Raw genomic sequence first — 14,694 nt, 5'->3', positions numbered from 1 at the left:
GAGAAAACCCAGACCGGCGGGGTACAGAAAGAGGAAGGCGGGAGGGGCGAGGAGATTAGACAGACACCGGGAGACTTCGCTCCAGGAGCACGCCCCCGTCCGGAGTGGGGGTCGGGGGGGGGAGGGGAGGCCCCGGACGCTCCCGCCCCGCCCGCCGCCCGCGCCACCGGCGGACAGCGGGTTAAGCATCTTCGCTGTGGAACTTCCGGATGTGACCACAGAGAGGGAGAGACCGGGAAAGGCGGAGAGGGACAGCCGGGGCCGCCAGCATCCCTCCGGGCCGCCCACGTCGGGACCTCGCACCCGCGCGGGGAGCCCCCCGCCCCCGTCGCCCCCCGCCGGGCCGACTCTTCTCCCCCCACCCCATCCCTCGTCTCTCGGTCTGTTTCTCTCAGGCTGGTTCCGTCCCCCCAGGACCGGGGAAGGGACCGGGGGCCCCGGGGAGGGGGCCTGGGGCGACCCTCCCCGCCTTCTCGCCCCTTCCCTCGCTGGCATGAGCCCCCAGCAGTGACCCCCGCTGGGGGCGGGCGCTGGGGGTCCATGTTCGCAGCCTCCGACCTGCCCGGCGCCTGCCACTGACGGCGGCGGGGGTGGGGGGGCCGGGCGCCCAGCCTCCTGCCCCACCCCCTGGCGTCGGCACCGCGGGCCGTAGGGGGCCGCTGCCCTTGGCTGCGCCCTGTCAGCGGGCCAGGCCCTGGAGGGACCCAGGAGTTGCCGCCGGCTTCAGCCCATGGCCCGGAGGGTAGGTCTGAGGTGGGCGCCCTGTGCCCCAGTCCGTCTCCTCCCCCCCCCCCCACCTGGGCGCTCCGGTCCCGTCCCGCCCGCTCCACCGTCTCTCTCCGCCTCCGTCGCCCTGCCTTCCCACTCCCCCTACTCTGTTCCTCCATCTCCCCCTCCACTGCAGGCCCTTTATCCTGACCCCCACTTCCTTTTCTGGCTCCTTCTATCTCTACCCTCTTCCCTGCTCTACTTTGTTCCAAGTCCTCCGAGGGTTCAGGGTGGGGTCAGTGCTGAGAGGCGGGTCTCACCGGGAGGGCCCCTCTCAGCTCCCCTTTCTGTCCTGGGGATGGGCCAGATCGCAGGAGACAGGCGAAGGGGTGAGTAGTACCTTGGGGGAGCAGGGGGGCAGAAGGAGCAGGATGTGAGGACTCGAACGACATCGTAGGATGTGCGAGGAACAGCCAGGAGTGGTTGAATGCAACTTCAGGGCTCAGGAGAAGTTAGGAGAAGAGAAAGTGAACGAAGAGAGAAGCAAAGACACGGAGAGCCCTCCGCGCGCCCGCGGGGGCGAGGCGGACCGCGCAGGAACTCTCGCGCTCCTCGTCTCAGTCCTTTTGCCTCTTTAAGACTCAGTTTCTTCATCTCCAAGGAAAGGGTTGGATTTAGGCGATCTAAGGTCCCCAGGCTTCCCCAGCGCGTGTGCTTCTGTGATGACCAGACACAGAAATCTAGCTTGGATGCCTGTGGCTTCTCTTGGGGGCTGTTTGTAAAAGTGGGGTTGTGTGGTTGCATGTGTGTGTGTTTCTTTTGTTCAGCAAGAGTTTATTGAATGAGTGCTAGGAACTGTGAGAAATACTTCATTCGTTCGTTCATTCATTCATTCACTCATTCACTTTCTCATTCATTCCTGTATGTGCTAAATGTCTCATTCATTCATTCACTCACTCACTCACTCACTCATTCACTCATTCATTCTAATGCCTGGCGGTTGGTTCTGGTGTGTGTGTGTGTGTGTGTGTGTGTGTGTGTGTGTGTGTGTGTGTGTGTGTGTGTTGGACTCACATGGTGAATAGGATGTGACAAGTTGTTAAGACACACTTAGATGTACATATTTGAGAACCAAAGTGCAATTGAACCGGGGAAGACTGTGTACATTTATGTACAAACAATGCATTGTTTTTATGGGAAGTGTATGAGTGAAAATCACTTTCTTCCATTTCTGTCTTTGTCTTGTCCCCTCTTCTCTCCCTTCTGTTTGCTTTTCTCTCTTTATCTCCTGATCTCCTGTCTCTTTCTCTCTTTGCCTTTCCTTCCATCACTCTCATCATCTCTCTCTCTCTCCTCCCTCTGTCTCTTTCTGAACCTCTCTCCTTGGTTTTCTTCCCTTCTCCCTCCCTTCCTCATTCTGTGAGGAGCTGGCAGTTACCAGCCCGCTGATCCTTGACCCCTCACCCTCAGATCAGAGACCTGCGTCTGTCTCTGTCTTCTGTACCTTCCTGCCCACACCTCAGGAATCTCTGATGGGACATATGTCACAGTCCAGGGGTACAAGAGAAGTCCATGGGACAGGGCCCCCAGTCATACACAGCCCCATGAGACATTGAGGGACTGGGGAGTACTGATGGACATATCTGGGACACTTGGGGGCCAGAAGGGAAGGTTCCTGTAGCAAGGAGAGGGACTCTCTTGGGTCCCAGGGCCAGGAGGTTTCTTGCTAGAGCTGAGGCCTCTCCCTCTTTCCTCCTCCCAGTATGATGAGCTGCCCCACTACCCAGGCATCGTGGACAGCACTGCAGCCCTGGCTGGCTTCTCAGAGGCAGTGCCTCCGGCACCGAGAGCCCCTGGGCCCTACGGCCCCCACCGGCCTCCCCAGCCCCCGCCCCCAGGCTTGGATAGTGATGGTCTGAAGAGGGAGAAGGATGAGATCTATGGGTGAGTGGGGAGAGGGCTGAGGCCTCCATGGGGTCTCAGAATGCGGGACCCTTTCTGTTCCTTGGTCTGTCTCTCTAGACCTCTTTCTCTTTCTCTGACTCTCTCTCACTCTGTGTTCAACTCTTTCCTCTGGGTCCCCTGTCCCCTCCCAGGTGCTCCATGTTTCAAAGACCCCTGCTGTCCCTTCATGAACTCTCTTTTCTCCTGCTCCCTCCAGACACCCACTCTTCCCACTGCTGGCCCTAGTCTTCGAGAAATGTGAACTGGCCACCTGCTCACCCCGTGATGGGCCTGGGACTGGGCTGGGTGCACCAATGGGCGGTGATGTCTGCTCTTCCGATTCCTTCAATGAGGACATTGCAGCCTTTGCCAAGCAGGTAGGCACCCCCATCCGCCATGCACCAGGACAGTCAGGGAAGAGGGCAGGCGGGAGACAGGATGTGCCCTCCCCGGCCTCTCTCTTCCTCCCAGGTCCACTCGGAGAGGCCCCTCTTCTCCTCCAACCCAGAACTGGACAATCTGGTGAGACCTGGGCCCTGCACGATGCCCCCTCCTACCAGAGGGTCTCCTGTCCTGCCCTCCATAGCCTTGGGATTGGTTGGGGAACCCATGTTCTCAGTGATAACCGATGCCCATTTGTAATGCAACGTAGCCTAGAGTTTGAGAACACAGACCAATGTCCAGAGTTTGAATCCCATTTCTGCCATTTCCCAGCTCTGTGAACCAGGACAAGCCGTTCCATCTCCCTTGCCTCAGTTTCCTCATTGATAAAATGACCTGGTAGTAATTTCTATCTGACAGGGCTATTGTGTGGATTTAATGAGTTAACGAGGGTCAAGTGCTTAGAACAGTGCCTAGTAGAGACGCAATACGCCTTAGTTGTTCTACCAGGAGAACAGAGCCATGCCAAAATGAGGGCAGAGATTAGCTGCAAAGGAGAAAGGAGAGGAAGGGAGAGAGAAAAGAAAGAGAAGGGGCAAGGAGAGAAAGAGAGGGAGGAATGCCCTGGCTTCTTCTATTTCCCAGCTCCCGCCAGGGCTTCCTATTGGCCAAACCCTTTGGCAAAGGACTCTGGGAAATGTAGTTTGCAGGTGCCGGGTGGGAAATGGAGCAGAGGGCAAGCAGGCAAAGGAGAGAGTGTTATTATTGTAGCTTACCTGCATTCACTCCTCTTGTGATGACCCTTTTCTGTCTCTTGCACCTCTTTCTTCTCTTTCTTTGTCCCCAACACAATCTAACATAACACTCTCTTCCCGAAATGCTGGGTCTCCATCTCGGATCTCTGTGTCTCTCTACTCCTGTCGCTTTGTCTTTGTGACTTTCTTTGCTCTGTCTCTCTGTCTGCGTCATTCTGTCTTACTCATTTTTGTTCCTCTGTCTCTTTTCATCCCTCCTTTCTCCTCCTCCTCTTCCTTCTTCTCTCTCTTTCTGTCTCCCGCCCTCCCCTCCTCTGCTTCTTCCTGTCTCTGCAGATGATACAGGCCATTCAGGTGCTCCGCTTCCACCTGCTGGAGCTGGAGAAGGTGAGTGCTTCTCACTTCCCCTCACACCCTCTCTTGCCCCCCATCCTCCCCATCTCACCCCTCCACTCCCACCCCAGGCTCTCTCCTCACTGGAGTTGGAGCAGAATGCCACCCCTGTTCCTGTACACCCAGCCCTGGCCCCCGGGTGGTCCCCCCAGTACCCCGGTGCCCCCTCAGGTCCACGACCTGTGCGACAACTTCTGTCACCGCTACATCACCTGCCTCAAGGGAAAGATGCCCATAGACCTGGTCATCGAGGACCGGGACGGCGGCTGTAGGGAGGACCTCGAGGACTACCCGACCTCCTGCCCCAATCTCCCAGACCAGGTAGGCCCACCGTGGGGCACCAGGCATCACCCTGCGCCAAAGCCATGGCAGACCGCTGGGTTGCAGCATGAGGATGTGCATGCGTGCATGTGCGCGCGCGCGCACACACACACACGCACCAGCTGCACAGTGGCGCCATAGAGTGCACAGGACAGCCTGATCAAGACACCGTCACTGAGAGCATGTGTGTGCAGTATGCTCGCAACAACCACAGTTTCAGGTATACCAACAAGGAGGCTCACCTACTGCATTTGATTGAATTCAGCACTGGAACGGTGATAGTTACATCCATGTTCAGAAACCTTCTGACCTGATGACTCTGCAGTTTGCACACAAGTGTCCCCCAATACACTCAATCACACAATTCCACACAGATGTACTGCACCTGGAGAAGATTCCCTGACTGGCCATTTCCTGGGCTGTGCCCAGGCAGGACGCACATGATGGATCCTGTGGGGAGGGACTGTCTACAAAGCAGCAGGCAGGGGGAAGGGGGAGGGGTACAAAGAAAACTAGATAGAAGGTGACGGAGGACAATCTCTCTTTGGGTGATGGGTATGCAACAGAGTTGAATGACAAGATAACCTGGACATGTTTTCTTTGAATATATGTACCCTGATATATTGATGTCACCCCATTAAAATAAAAATTTATTTATAAAAAAATATCATTCAGACTTAAATATTAAAAAAAAAAAAGCAGCAGCAGGGTCTAGGGCCACCACTGGCACAGCTGGGGCACCCCGAGGTGCAGGCAGATGTTTCCACCACCCCCACACTCAATCTGCCTCCCAACCTTGATCTAAACCTTAAACTGAATGACAAAGAAGTCTTGACTGTCTATACAGGTGGGTTGGCATCCTGGGACATGAACCTGGGGCAGTAGGTGAACCTAATGGCTTGTCAAGTCCCTCAAGGTGTTTGAATGAAGAAAACATAGTCCCGGACTCTGATCTGCAGTTCTGAGACTCCAAATCTCTAAAAACTGAAAGTTATTTTCTCCCCCATAAGTTTAATGCAAACTCATTTGGCAGCAAAATCTGACCTGAACTAATGAGAGACTATTTATAGCCTTTATTTATTCCACTTAGTTAAATATTCATCCATTTTGCCGCAGAAATGTTAATGAGCTTGATGACGAGGTTGTGCCCCAGACCCTGCTGGGGTGTTATGAAATACACGGCGTGTATACCGACTTATCATCTGAAAATGTGAAAAGTTCTCAATTCTGAAACACCTCCAGCCTCCATAGGATTTCAGAGAAGGTGCCATAGATCTGTGTAAACTCATCTTTATTGAGTGATTGCTCTGTGCCTTCATGTAAATGAACTCATTGAATAGTTTCTACAGGCTGAGGTGGGGACCATAATTGTCTTCCATTATCCAGATGAGGAAACTGAGGCACAGAGAGGTGAAGTGACTTGCCTAAGGTCACACAGCCAGAAAGAGGCAGGTACAGGCTTTCCCTCCAGAAGACCTAGCTCCAGAGCCCATGATCTTAGCTACTGTGCTAAATTGTATGCCAAGCCTTGGCACTAACTTCCAAACTCCTGTTTTTCAGAATACTGCATGGATTAGAGACCATGAAGACAGCAGGTCTGTGCATTTGGGGACCCCGGGCCCATCCAGTGGAGGCCTGGCCTCCCAAAGTGGGGACAACTCCAGTGACCAAGGTGAGAAGCTTGGGGGGAAGAAGGGAAATGTGGGAGTCAGCCTGAAGATTGAAGTTAGACAGCAAGTAGAATTTTCAAGGCATCAAGGACAGCTGGGGTGAAAGTAGTGTTTCTGGTGAAAGTTATGGGTCTCTCTGGTTTCCCACCCTCAGTGTTGTCTAGCACGCATGCCTCTCTCCCTTAGGAGATGGTCTAGACACAAGTGTGGCCTCCCCCAGTTCCGGAGGAGAGGATGAGGAGCTGGACCAGGAGCGGCGGCGGAACAAGAAAAGGGGCATCTTCCCCAAGGTGGCCACTAACATCATGAGAGCCTGGTTGTTTCAACACCTCTCGGTGAGAGCCTGCTGCCCTGGGGGCTGGATGGGCACTGAGGGAGATGGAGAAAGCCCACGCAGAGACTGAGACCCTGAGAGACCAGAGAGAGGAGACTGAGGCAGGTGGAATATTGAGGGAGATTTTCAAGAATATGGGAACTAGCCAGAAAAAACTTCCTGAGCACTACCTATGTGCCAGGTGTTGCCACGGGCTCTTAACTCGCTCACTTGCTCTTAGCCAAAAGAGCAAGTTCTCACTCAGTTTTCCCCCACCCACCTGCCCATTCATCTGACCTTTGGTCCATGGATTCACCCACCCATCAATCATCCAACCATCCAGTCAAACATACTCTGAGGGCGGCAGAGCTGTATTTCCTCCATTTCGCAGAGGAGGAGAGTGAGGCTCAGAGGTCTTGGGAGAATTAAATTAGAGCAAGATAGAGACAAGGAGTGACTTGAGTCACAGGGAAGGGGGAACAAGGTAGGGGAGGGGAAGAGAGAGAAGCTTAGAGGAAGAAAGAAATTGGGACAGGAAGAGATGTACATGGGGCCTTGACAGAGAGACTCAGAAAGGCTGGTGCTTGGTTTTGCCTCCTTTCCTGGCAATGGAGCCCTGTCCCCAAGCTCTGTCTTTCCCGAATGAGAGCTAGCCAATTAGCCTCTAATTGCTGGAAGAGGCGGGGGCGCCCACGGGCGTAATTGCCCGAAGCTTGGCTCTGCTTCCCCCTGTTGGGCCCCGGGGAGCACGGAGAAGCTCCGATGAACTGGCGCTTCCGACCTCAGCCCCTCCCCCGGCCTGGGCTGGCCACCCTGGGGGACCCCTGGGGCCGGGCAGTGGAGATCAGATGGTGGCCCAGCAAGCGGGGTGACTCTTGCTGATGGCTACAGCACCCGTACCCCTCGGAGGAGCAGAAGAAACAGCTGGCGCAGGACACGGGGCTCACCATCCTGCAAGTCAACAACTGGTAAGGGGCACTGGAGTCTTGGGCGGGTGCGTGGGGAGCCCAGGATGGGAGGCCGGGCGCTGTCCGCGGTGCTGAAGGAGACCCCGAACCTCGCCTCCCCCTCGCGCCTTTTACCATCCTAGCCCTCTCTTCTCAGCTCTCGCTGTCTCTGTATGTTCACCTCTGCCTCTCTCCTACACCCTCTTTACACCCTCCTCCATTTCCATGACCACCTCCCAGGTTCATTAACGCCCGGAGACGCATCGTGCAGCCGATGATAGACCAATCGAACCGCACAGGTACAGGGAAAAGTTGTGGAGAAAGGGCCCAGTGCTCCCGGGAGAGTGTCAAAACCCGGCCTCAGGCATTCTGGGGCTCAGGCTGCACCTTTCAACTCCCCTCGCAGGGCAAGGTGCAGCCTTCAACCCAGAAGGCCAGCCCATGGGGGGATATTCCGAGACACAGCCACACATGACTGTCAGGTCACCAGGTAAGACCCCGCCCCTTAACTAAGCCACGCCCCCAAACACACCAGGCCCCTCCTCTAAATAAAGATGCCTCATCTTCTAAGGTTACATGAATAATGAATACAGTGCCTCATTTGCATAACAAGAGAGCAGATTTCCAGGTTCCCACATTTTCCTCACAGAGTTTGCTTCTTCGAGTTCCACCCATTTATTGGAAGGCTCCACTTTTCCTTCAATGATCAGCACCGTCTTAAACGATGACTCAGTCTGTCCTGACAGAGGGTCCCCTGAGACAGGTGCAAGAGGGACTTTCGGGCATATGGGGGTGTCTGGTGAAGACCCACTAACCCTCCTCTTTTGTCTTCCAGGATCAATGGGGATGAGTTTGAACTTAGAAGGGGAGTGGCATTATCTGTAGAGGCTGGATTCAGGAGAAGTGTAAGTGTCCAGTGTTGAGAGGTGCTGGGCTGGGGGCTGGGCAGCTCTCAAACCTTTGTAAGACCAGTTGACTCCAGAAGCGAACCACCGAGACCAGGGGCAGCGTCAGTCCCTGAACTGAGGATTCTCGGGCCATCATTCATTTATCCATCCATCTATACATACATATATACACACATACACACATATATACGTACATACATACATGCATATATACATGCCCTGACATGGAGATTCCAGGCTTGTGAGGAAGTGGACGTCTGAAACCAGTGCGACAGCTGAAACAATAAAAAACAAGTTACTGCCTGACCAGGTGGTGGCGCAGTGGATAGAGCATTGGACTGGGATGTGGAGGACCAAGATTCCAAACTCCGAGATCATTGGCTTGAGTGCGGGCTCATCTGACTTGAGCAAGGCTCACCAGCTTGAGCCCAAGGTCGCTGGCTTGAGCAAGGGGTCACTCGATCTGCTGTAGCCCCACGGTCAAGGCACATACGAGAGAGCAATCAATGACCAACTAAGGTGCCACAATGAAGAATTGATGCTTCTCATCTCTCTCCCTATCTGTCCCTCTCTGTCCCTCTCTTTGTCTCTCTCTGTCTCTGTCACACACACACAAAAACAAGTTGCTCAGAGGAAGGAGTCATCAGCTTTCTCTGAGATATCAGGGAAGATGTCATGGCTTCTGTGAGGAACATTGAAGGATGAATAGGAGCCCACTGAGTAGAAGTTAGAAGCAAAGTAATAGAGTTCATACATTCTTTTATTCTTCCAGGTCTTACAATTTTAGATTAGTATCTTCTTATTTAGTCTTCACAACAACCCCAAGAGGGAGAAACTATTATTATTTTCATTTTGCAGATGAGAACACTGAGGCTCAGAGAGAAGAGGTCAGGTGTGCAGGTCTACTCAGCTCAGAAAAGCAAAGGAAACAGCATGGGCAGAGGCTGATGGTTGACAGGCTCCCTGGGGTTCCTAAAGCATAATTCATATCTTGACCCTTCCTGGATTAAGGCCCTTCTGTGGCTCCCTAGTGCCCTCTGATGAAGTTGAAACGCTTTAGTTTAGATTTGTTCATTCATTCATTTAATACATATTTCCTGAGCACCTCTGTGCCCAGCCCTGTGCTGGGTGGTCCTGGGGACACAGCACTGACCATGACAGCCCAGCCCTGCACTCGTGAGGCTCACACTCTAGTGGGGGAGACATACCCATCTCAAACAGTGGTGACCTAGAGCAGGCAGGGCTGGGAGGAGGGAACTTAGGAACTGGAGGAACCCAGAAAAAACATCAGATCTAGGCTGTGGAGTTTAGGGCGGACTTCCTGGAGGAGGGGACATTGGAGCTGAGACCAGGAGAAGAGGAGTGAGGCAAGGGAGGAGGGAACAGCATATGCAAAGGCCCAGCACACTAAGAAACCTCACAGCTATGAAACAGCCCCTCCCCACCCACAGACATGAATGAGAGGGAGTACTGAGCTGGGCTGACTCTGGTTTGTTAGGTGGGTGAGTAATAAAATCAGGGCCAACAGAAAGACTGGGAGATGAGTGGAGATCTGGAGACCTGAGGAAAGGTGATGAGTTTGTTCAGAGCCTGACTGGTCAGTGGGGGTCTCAGCTCTGCTCTGACCAATCAGGATAGATGTGGTCTGGTCTGAGTGTCCAAAGACTGTGGGATCAGGGGTGATGGAGAGGGCTTCTCATCCTAGGGGGCTATCTTTTCTCTCTGCCTTTTCTGTCCCCCCATCCACCCAATTTGTCTTTTTCTGTTTCCCTCTCTTCTTGTCTTTCTTTCTTTGTCTTAACTGTCTCCTTATCTCTTTTATCATCTCTCCCTCCATTTTGTTCTGATTCTCCATCTCCCCCCCACCACATCCCTCTCACTGCGGATCTGGTGGGGACACATAGAAGGACTGACATGGGCTTCGATCCCCTCCCGCCTCCTGAGTTGCCTCTCCTCCCTTCTCCACAGACTCCAGCCTCTGAACTGTTACCACCAGGCTAACACCTGGCTCCAGTCCCCACCTCTGGCTTCAGGACCTCACCTCCTATGGCCCTCCCACTCAACGCCTACCTCCCTGGGGCCCTGCTGGGGCATGGGGGACCTGAGCGCCCACTCGATCTCTCAAGGACAAAGTCAAGGCCTCTAGGCTCTGTACCCCACTTCTGCCCTCACCTCTGACTGGAACCCAAGCTGAGATCCTGAGTCATCAGAAGATGATGGGTGGGGGCCCCCACCTCCAGGACAGAGATGGAATTGGGGGTGGGCTGAAGATGTCAGAGGAGGAGGGTCACCCGGATCTGATATTTGGGGAGGTTCCCTTCATCCTCCCAACCCACTCCTCTCCTCTCTCCCCCACCTCCCTCCTCTGATGTCTTCTACTTTTTTTTTAATGTTAAAGTCTTGAAAACAAAAAGCCACCAATTTGAGTTCTTGTGTCTCTTCTCTCTAAGACTTAAATTCTCATCTATTTGAAGCTTATAAACCACTGGTTACTATGATAATTTATACTCTTTATCCTGCTCTGTCCTTGGGCATTCCATGTGTATCAGTCAGTTATTGCTGTGTAACAAACAATCCCTAAACTTTGTGGCTCAAAGCGTCCACTATTGTTTAGCGAATTATTCTATGAGTTGGTATCTTAAACCAGGCTAAGCTAGGCAGGGCCTATGGTTTCAGCAGGGCTCTCTTGGGTGTCTGTGGCCAGGGACAGCTCAGCAAGGGGCCTCTGCATTTGGGGGTCAGCTTGCTGGCATCAAGGGTAACAGGAGTGACTGGACCACATAGTAACATTGACCGGTAGGCTGTCAGGTTTGTTCACATAGAGGCTTGATTGGACTCCAAGAGGGAGCAGAAGGGCTCAAGGCCACTCAAGGCCCTGGCTGAGATCTGGCACATGGTTATCTCAGCTCCATTCTCTCAGCCACTGCATGTCTCAAGGCTAGTCCAGATTCAAGGGAGGAGAACTAGATTTCACCCTTTACTGGGTGGGGCTGCAAACATGCATCACAAGAGAGGTGGACACCTGGAGGGATGAAGAATTGGGGGGACTTTGGCATCAGTCTTCCACACTTGGCTCCCAGATTCCTTTCTCCACCTGTCCCATGGGAGATGGGCAGGCTGGGCATGAACAGCCTCGCCCACTGAGAATGGTGCCAACAGACATGGGTTCAAATCCTGCCTCTGAACATAATAGCTGTGGTACCTTGGAGAAGTGACATCACCTCTCTGGGCCTCAGCTCCACACGGAGAGTGGGGAGAGGAGCACCACCTCCCTCACAGGTCTGCCGTGCTGATTAACAGAGGTGCACCAAGGAGAGCTGAGAATGGTGCCTGGCACATAGCAAGCACTCCGTCTCAGGCAGGAGTCATTATTTGTTTTTTTTGTTTTGTTTTAAAAAGATTTTATTTATTGATTTTAGAGAGAGAAGAGAGAGAGAGAAAGGCTGGGGAGGGAAGAACGAGAACATTAACTCATAGTTGCTTCTCATATGTGACCTGACCAGGCGAGCCCCAGGGTCTTGAACCAGCAACCTCAGCATTCCAGGTTGATGCCTTATCCACCACAGGCCAGGCAGGAGTTGTTATTCGTAACTAGAGAAACTGCAGCTCAGAGCTGACAGGATGCCTGGGGAACAGGTGGAGAGTGGAGCAAGCAATCCTGAGGCACAAGGGCTTTCACCTGTCACTCACTCACTCATTCATTCGTTCATTCATTCATTCATGCCACAGGTATTTCCTGAGTGCACACTCTCTGCTCATCACTTCAGTAAACAAGGCAAGCCCTTGCCCTCAGGGAGCTGACGTCTCAGTGGGGAGGTGGGGAGACCTGCGTGGGCCGAGTAAGTGAGCACATCACTGGGTCTGTTAGATGCCGCGGGATGGCACGGGTAGGGTGGTTTGGGCACCTTTATGCCTTTATTTAACCTTATCCAGTGCGTGCTGCGTGCGGGGCTATGTCTTGATGCTACCAATGCGGTAAACCCACTATCCACCACTGAGTCCCGGGAGGTGGGACAATCACTGTCCCCAGTTCCCAGAGGAGGAAACCAGGGCCCAGAGAGGTGAAGTCGCCCACGCAGCGTCACCCAGCGGGATCGTGTGGATAGTGTGGATCTCCCTTTGAACCAAGACTGCCTGGCATTCTGCTCAACTGGCCGCTCAAAATAGAGTCTAAGACGGTAAGATTTTTAAAGGGCCAAACACTAACTAGTTTCCGGGTTATTGTTTTGGTGACTGTCGTAGTGTTTATCTGTCCCCAAACACACCAGGACTGAAGTGGGCTGGATGAGGGATAGACAGCAGGAAGAACTTCCAATACCCCCTTTCCTTTGAAGGGATTTGGGAAGGGGTTCTGGGGAGGGGGCAGAGCTGGACCCAGGCCTGAGGCTTACTTCAAGGGGAGGCCAGGTGCATGCAACCTCTGCCTGTCAGAATGAGGAATGTGGGACGCTGGCGCGTGGGAGTGGGCAGCTCCCCTCTCCCCTTCTCTTTCTCCCCCACCTTCTCCCCGTGCCTGGACTGCCTCTCACTTAATTATTTCTAATTAAACCAATTGGATGTGCTTCCGGGAGGAGGGAAATTGGGCGGGAGGTTAATTGTAACTAAAAATACCTCCCCCACTTCCTGGGGTGAGGAACTCCTGAGTTCTGGGGCGGCCTGTGAAGGGGATGGGCATCGCTGAGTAGGACAGGCCCAGGTGGAAGTGGGGACCCCAGCAGGGTCTGCGGGGTGCGCTGGGTGGGCAGAGGCAGCCTGTCTTGGGACCGATATGTGTGACCATTGTCTGCTGTGGCTACCAAGGTGGACTTAGGGTGCTGCGGTCGGTGTCCGGCTGTAGGGAGGGCTGTTGGTCCAGCGGGCGCCACCAGGAGTGTGTCCACAGCCGAGCCTGTTCCTGAATGGGGTGCTGTCCCTGAGGAATGGTTTGGTCCCTGGCTGGCTGTCACTTTGTGCCTTGTGGGGGGGAGGGGGTGTGCGTGCGCTCGCGTCTGTGATTTGGAGACTCTGGGCATTGCTATGTGGCTCTGGGTGGGATTGTGCGGCAAAGCGGGTCTTTGTAACTGTGTGCCTCCTTTTTTTATGTGTCTCTCTGTGTGGCTTTGTAGCATCTTGTGAATTATGTATCCACAACAATGTGACCATCGATCATCCAGCTCAGATGCATCAGAATGTGAGGCAGAGAATGAGCCCGGGCGCCCTCCAGAGGGCGCTGGGGAGCCATGAAAGGTGTCCGTTTGGTAACACCTTTATTGAAATGTAAACTCAGAGACAGTAAAATCCACCCATTTGAAGTGTGCAGTTCGATGGCTTTAGAATAGTCACAGAGTTGTGCATCTATCACCACAATCAGCCAAAAAGAAACCTTCCACCCTCTGGAGTCACTCCCCATCTACCCCCAACCCCCACACCCAGGAAACCACCAATCCATGTTCTGTCTATGGATTTGCCCATTCTGGACATTTCATATAAATGGAATCTTACAATACATCGTCTTTCATGTCTGGCTTCTCCCACTTAGCATGTTTTTGAGGTTTTTCCATACTGTGGCATGTGTCGGTGCTTTGTTCCTTTTTATGGCTGAGTACTATTCCATTGTCTTGGAAGAATTTTGAGCAGAGAAAGGATAGAATTGGGTTTGTGCTTTGACCCTTGGGATACATGGGGAGGGTGGATTAGAGGCGGTGTTATTGGTTGAATTGTGTCACCCAAAGAGATGTACTGAAGTCCTCATTCCAGAACCTGTGAATGTGACCTAATTCGGAAATAGGGTCTTTGCTGATGATCAAGTTGAGGTCATAGATGGGCCCTTATCTGACTGTGTCCTTATAAAACAGGGAGATTTGGACACTTGACAGGCATGTAGAGAGAAGGCCACGTGAAGATGGAGGGCTGCAGTGATGCACCCACAGGCCGAGGGGCTCCAACGCCGGCCAGCAAAGCGCCGGAGCTGGGAGAGCTCAGGGAGGGCTTCCCTATAGGCTTCAGGGGGAGCACAGCTCTGCCAACACCTTGATTTCAGAATTCTGACCTCAGGAACCGCGAGAGAAGTTTCTGTTGTTCCGAGTCGTCCATTCAGTGGTCTTGGGTTATGGCAGCCGTGGGAAACAGACACAGGGAGTGAGGGTGGAGCTGGAAGACAGGGCGGAGGCCGGGGCAGGATATGGGAGGCAGGAGAGGGCAGACATCGAACTACTTAGGAAGGCACGCAGGGGAAGAATATTAGAAAGCAGGGCCACTTTTCAGAGAGGAGAGTGCCATCAAATTAATGTTACCTGTATTCAGTGGGACACTTGAATCTATGTAAACACACAAATTAAAATCAATAAAAAGAAAAATTAATGTGTCACCTCAAGG

General features: G+C 53.3%; 1 protein-coding gene across 3 annotated transcripts; it reads left to right on the top strand.

The window, feature by feature from the left end:
* The first annotated feature begins 335 nt into the window (after window positions 1-335).
* On the top strand, window positions 336-10,748 carry MEIS3 (Meis homeobox 3). Of its 3 annotated transcripts, none has more exons than XM_066371886.1 (13): window positions 336-742; window positions 2,471-2,652; window positions 2,870-3,029; window positions 3,124-3,174; window positions 4,125-4,175; window positions 4,404-4,502; window positions 6,063-6,174; window positions 6,359-6,507; window positions 7,377-7,453; window positions 7,673-7,731; window positions 7,839-7,922; window positions 8,268-8,337; window positions 10,309-10,748. In XM_066371886.1, the coding sequence occupies exons 1-12, from the start codon at window positions 731-733 to the stop codon at window positions 8,315-8,317; spliced, it is 1,086 nt and encodes a 361-aa protein (XP_066227983.1). In that variant the 5' UTR covers window positions 336-730; the 3' UTR covers window positions 8,318-8,337; window positions 10,309-10,748. The 3 variants fall into 3 exon arrangements, with proteins under 3 accessions (XP_066227983.1, XP_066227982.1, XP_066227981.1); XM_066371885.1 differs by having other exon boundaries at window positions 4,353-4,502; XM_066371884.1 differs by having other exon boundaries at window positions 4,125-4,502.
* Window positions 10,749-14,694: the final 3,946 nt, after the last annotated feature.

The sequence above is a fragment of the Saccopteryx leptura genome, chromosome 3, assembly GCF_036850995.1.
Source record: "Saccopteryx leptura isolate mSacLep1 chromosome 3, mSacLep1_pri_phased_curated, whole genome shotgun sequence".
Classification (NCBI taxonomy): domain Eukaryota; kingdom Metazoa; phylum Chordata; class Mammalia; order Chiroptera; family Emballonuridae; genus Saccopteryx; species Saccopteryx leptura.
This window is presented reverse-complemented; position numbering and strand designations above follow the sequence as displayed.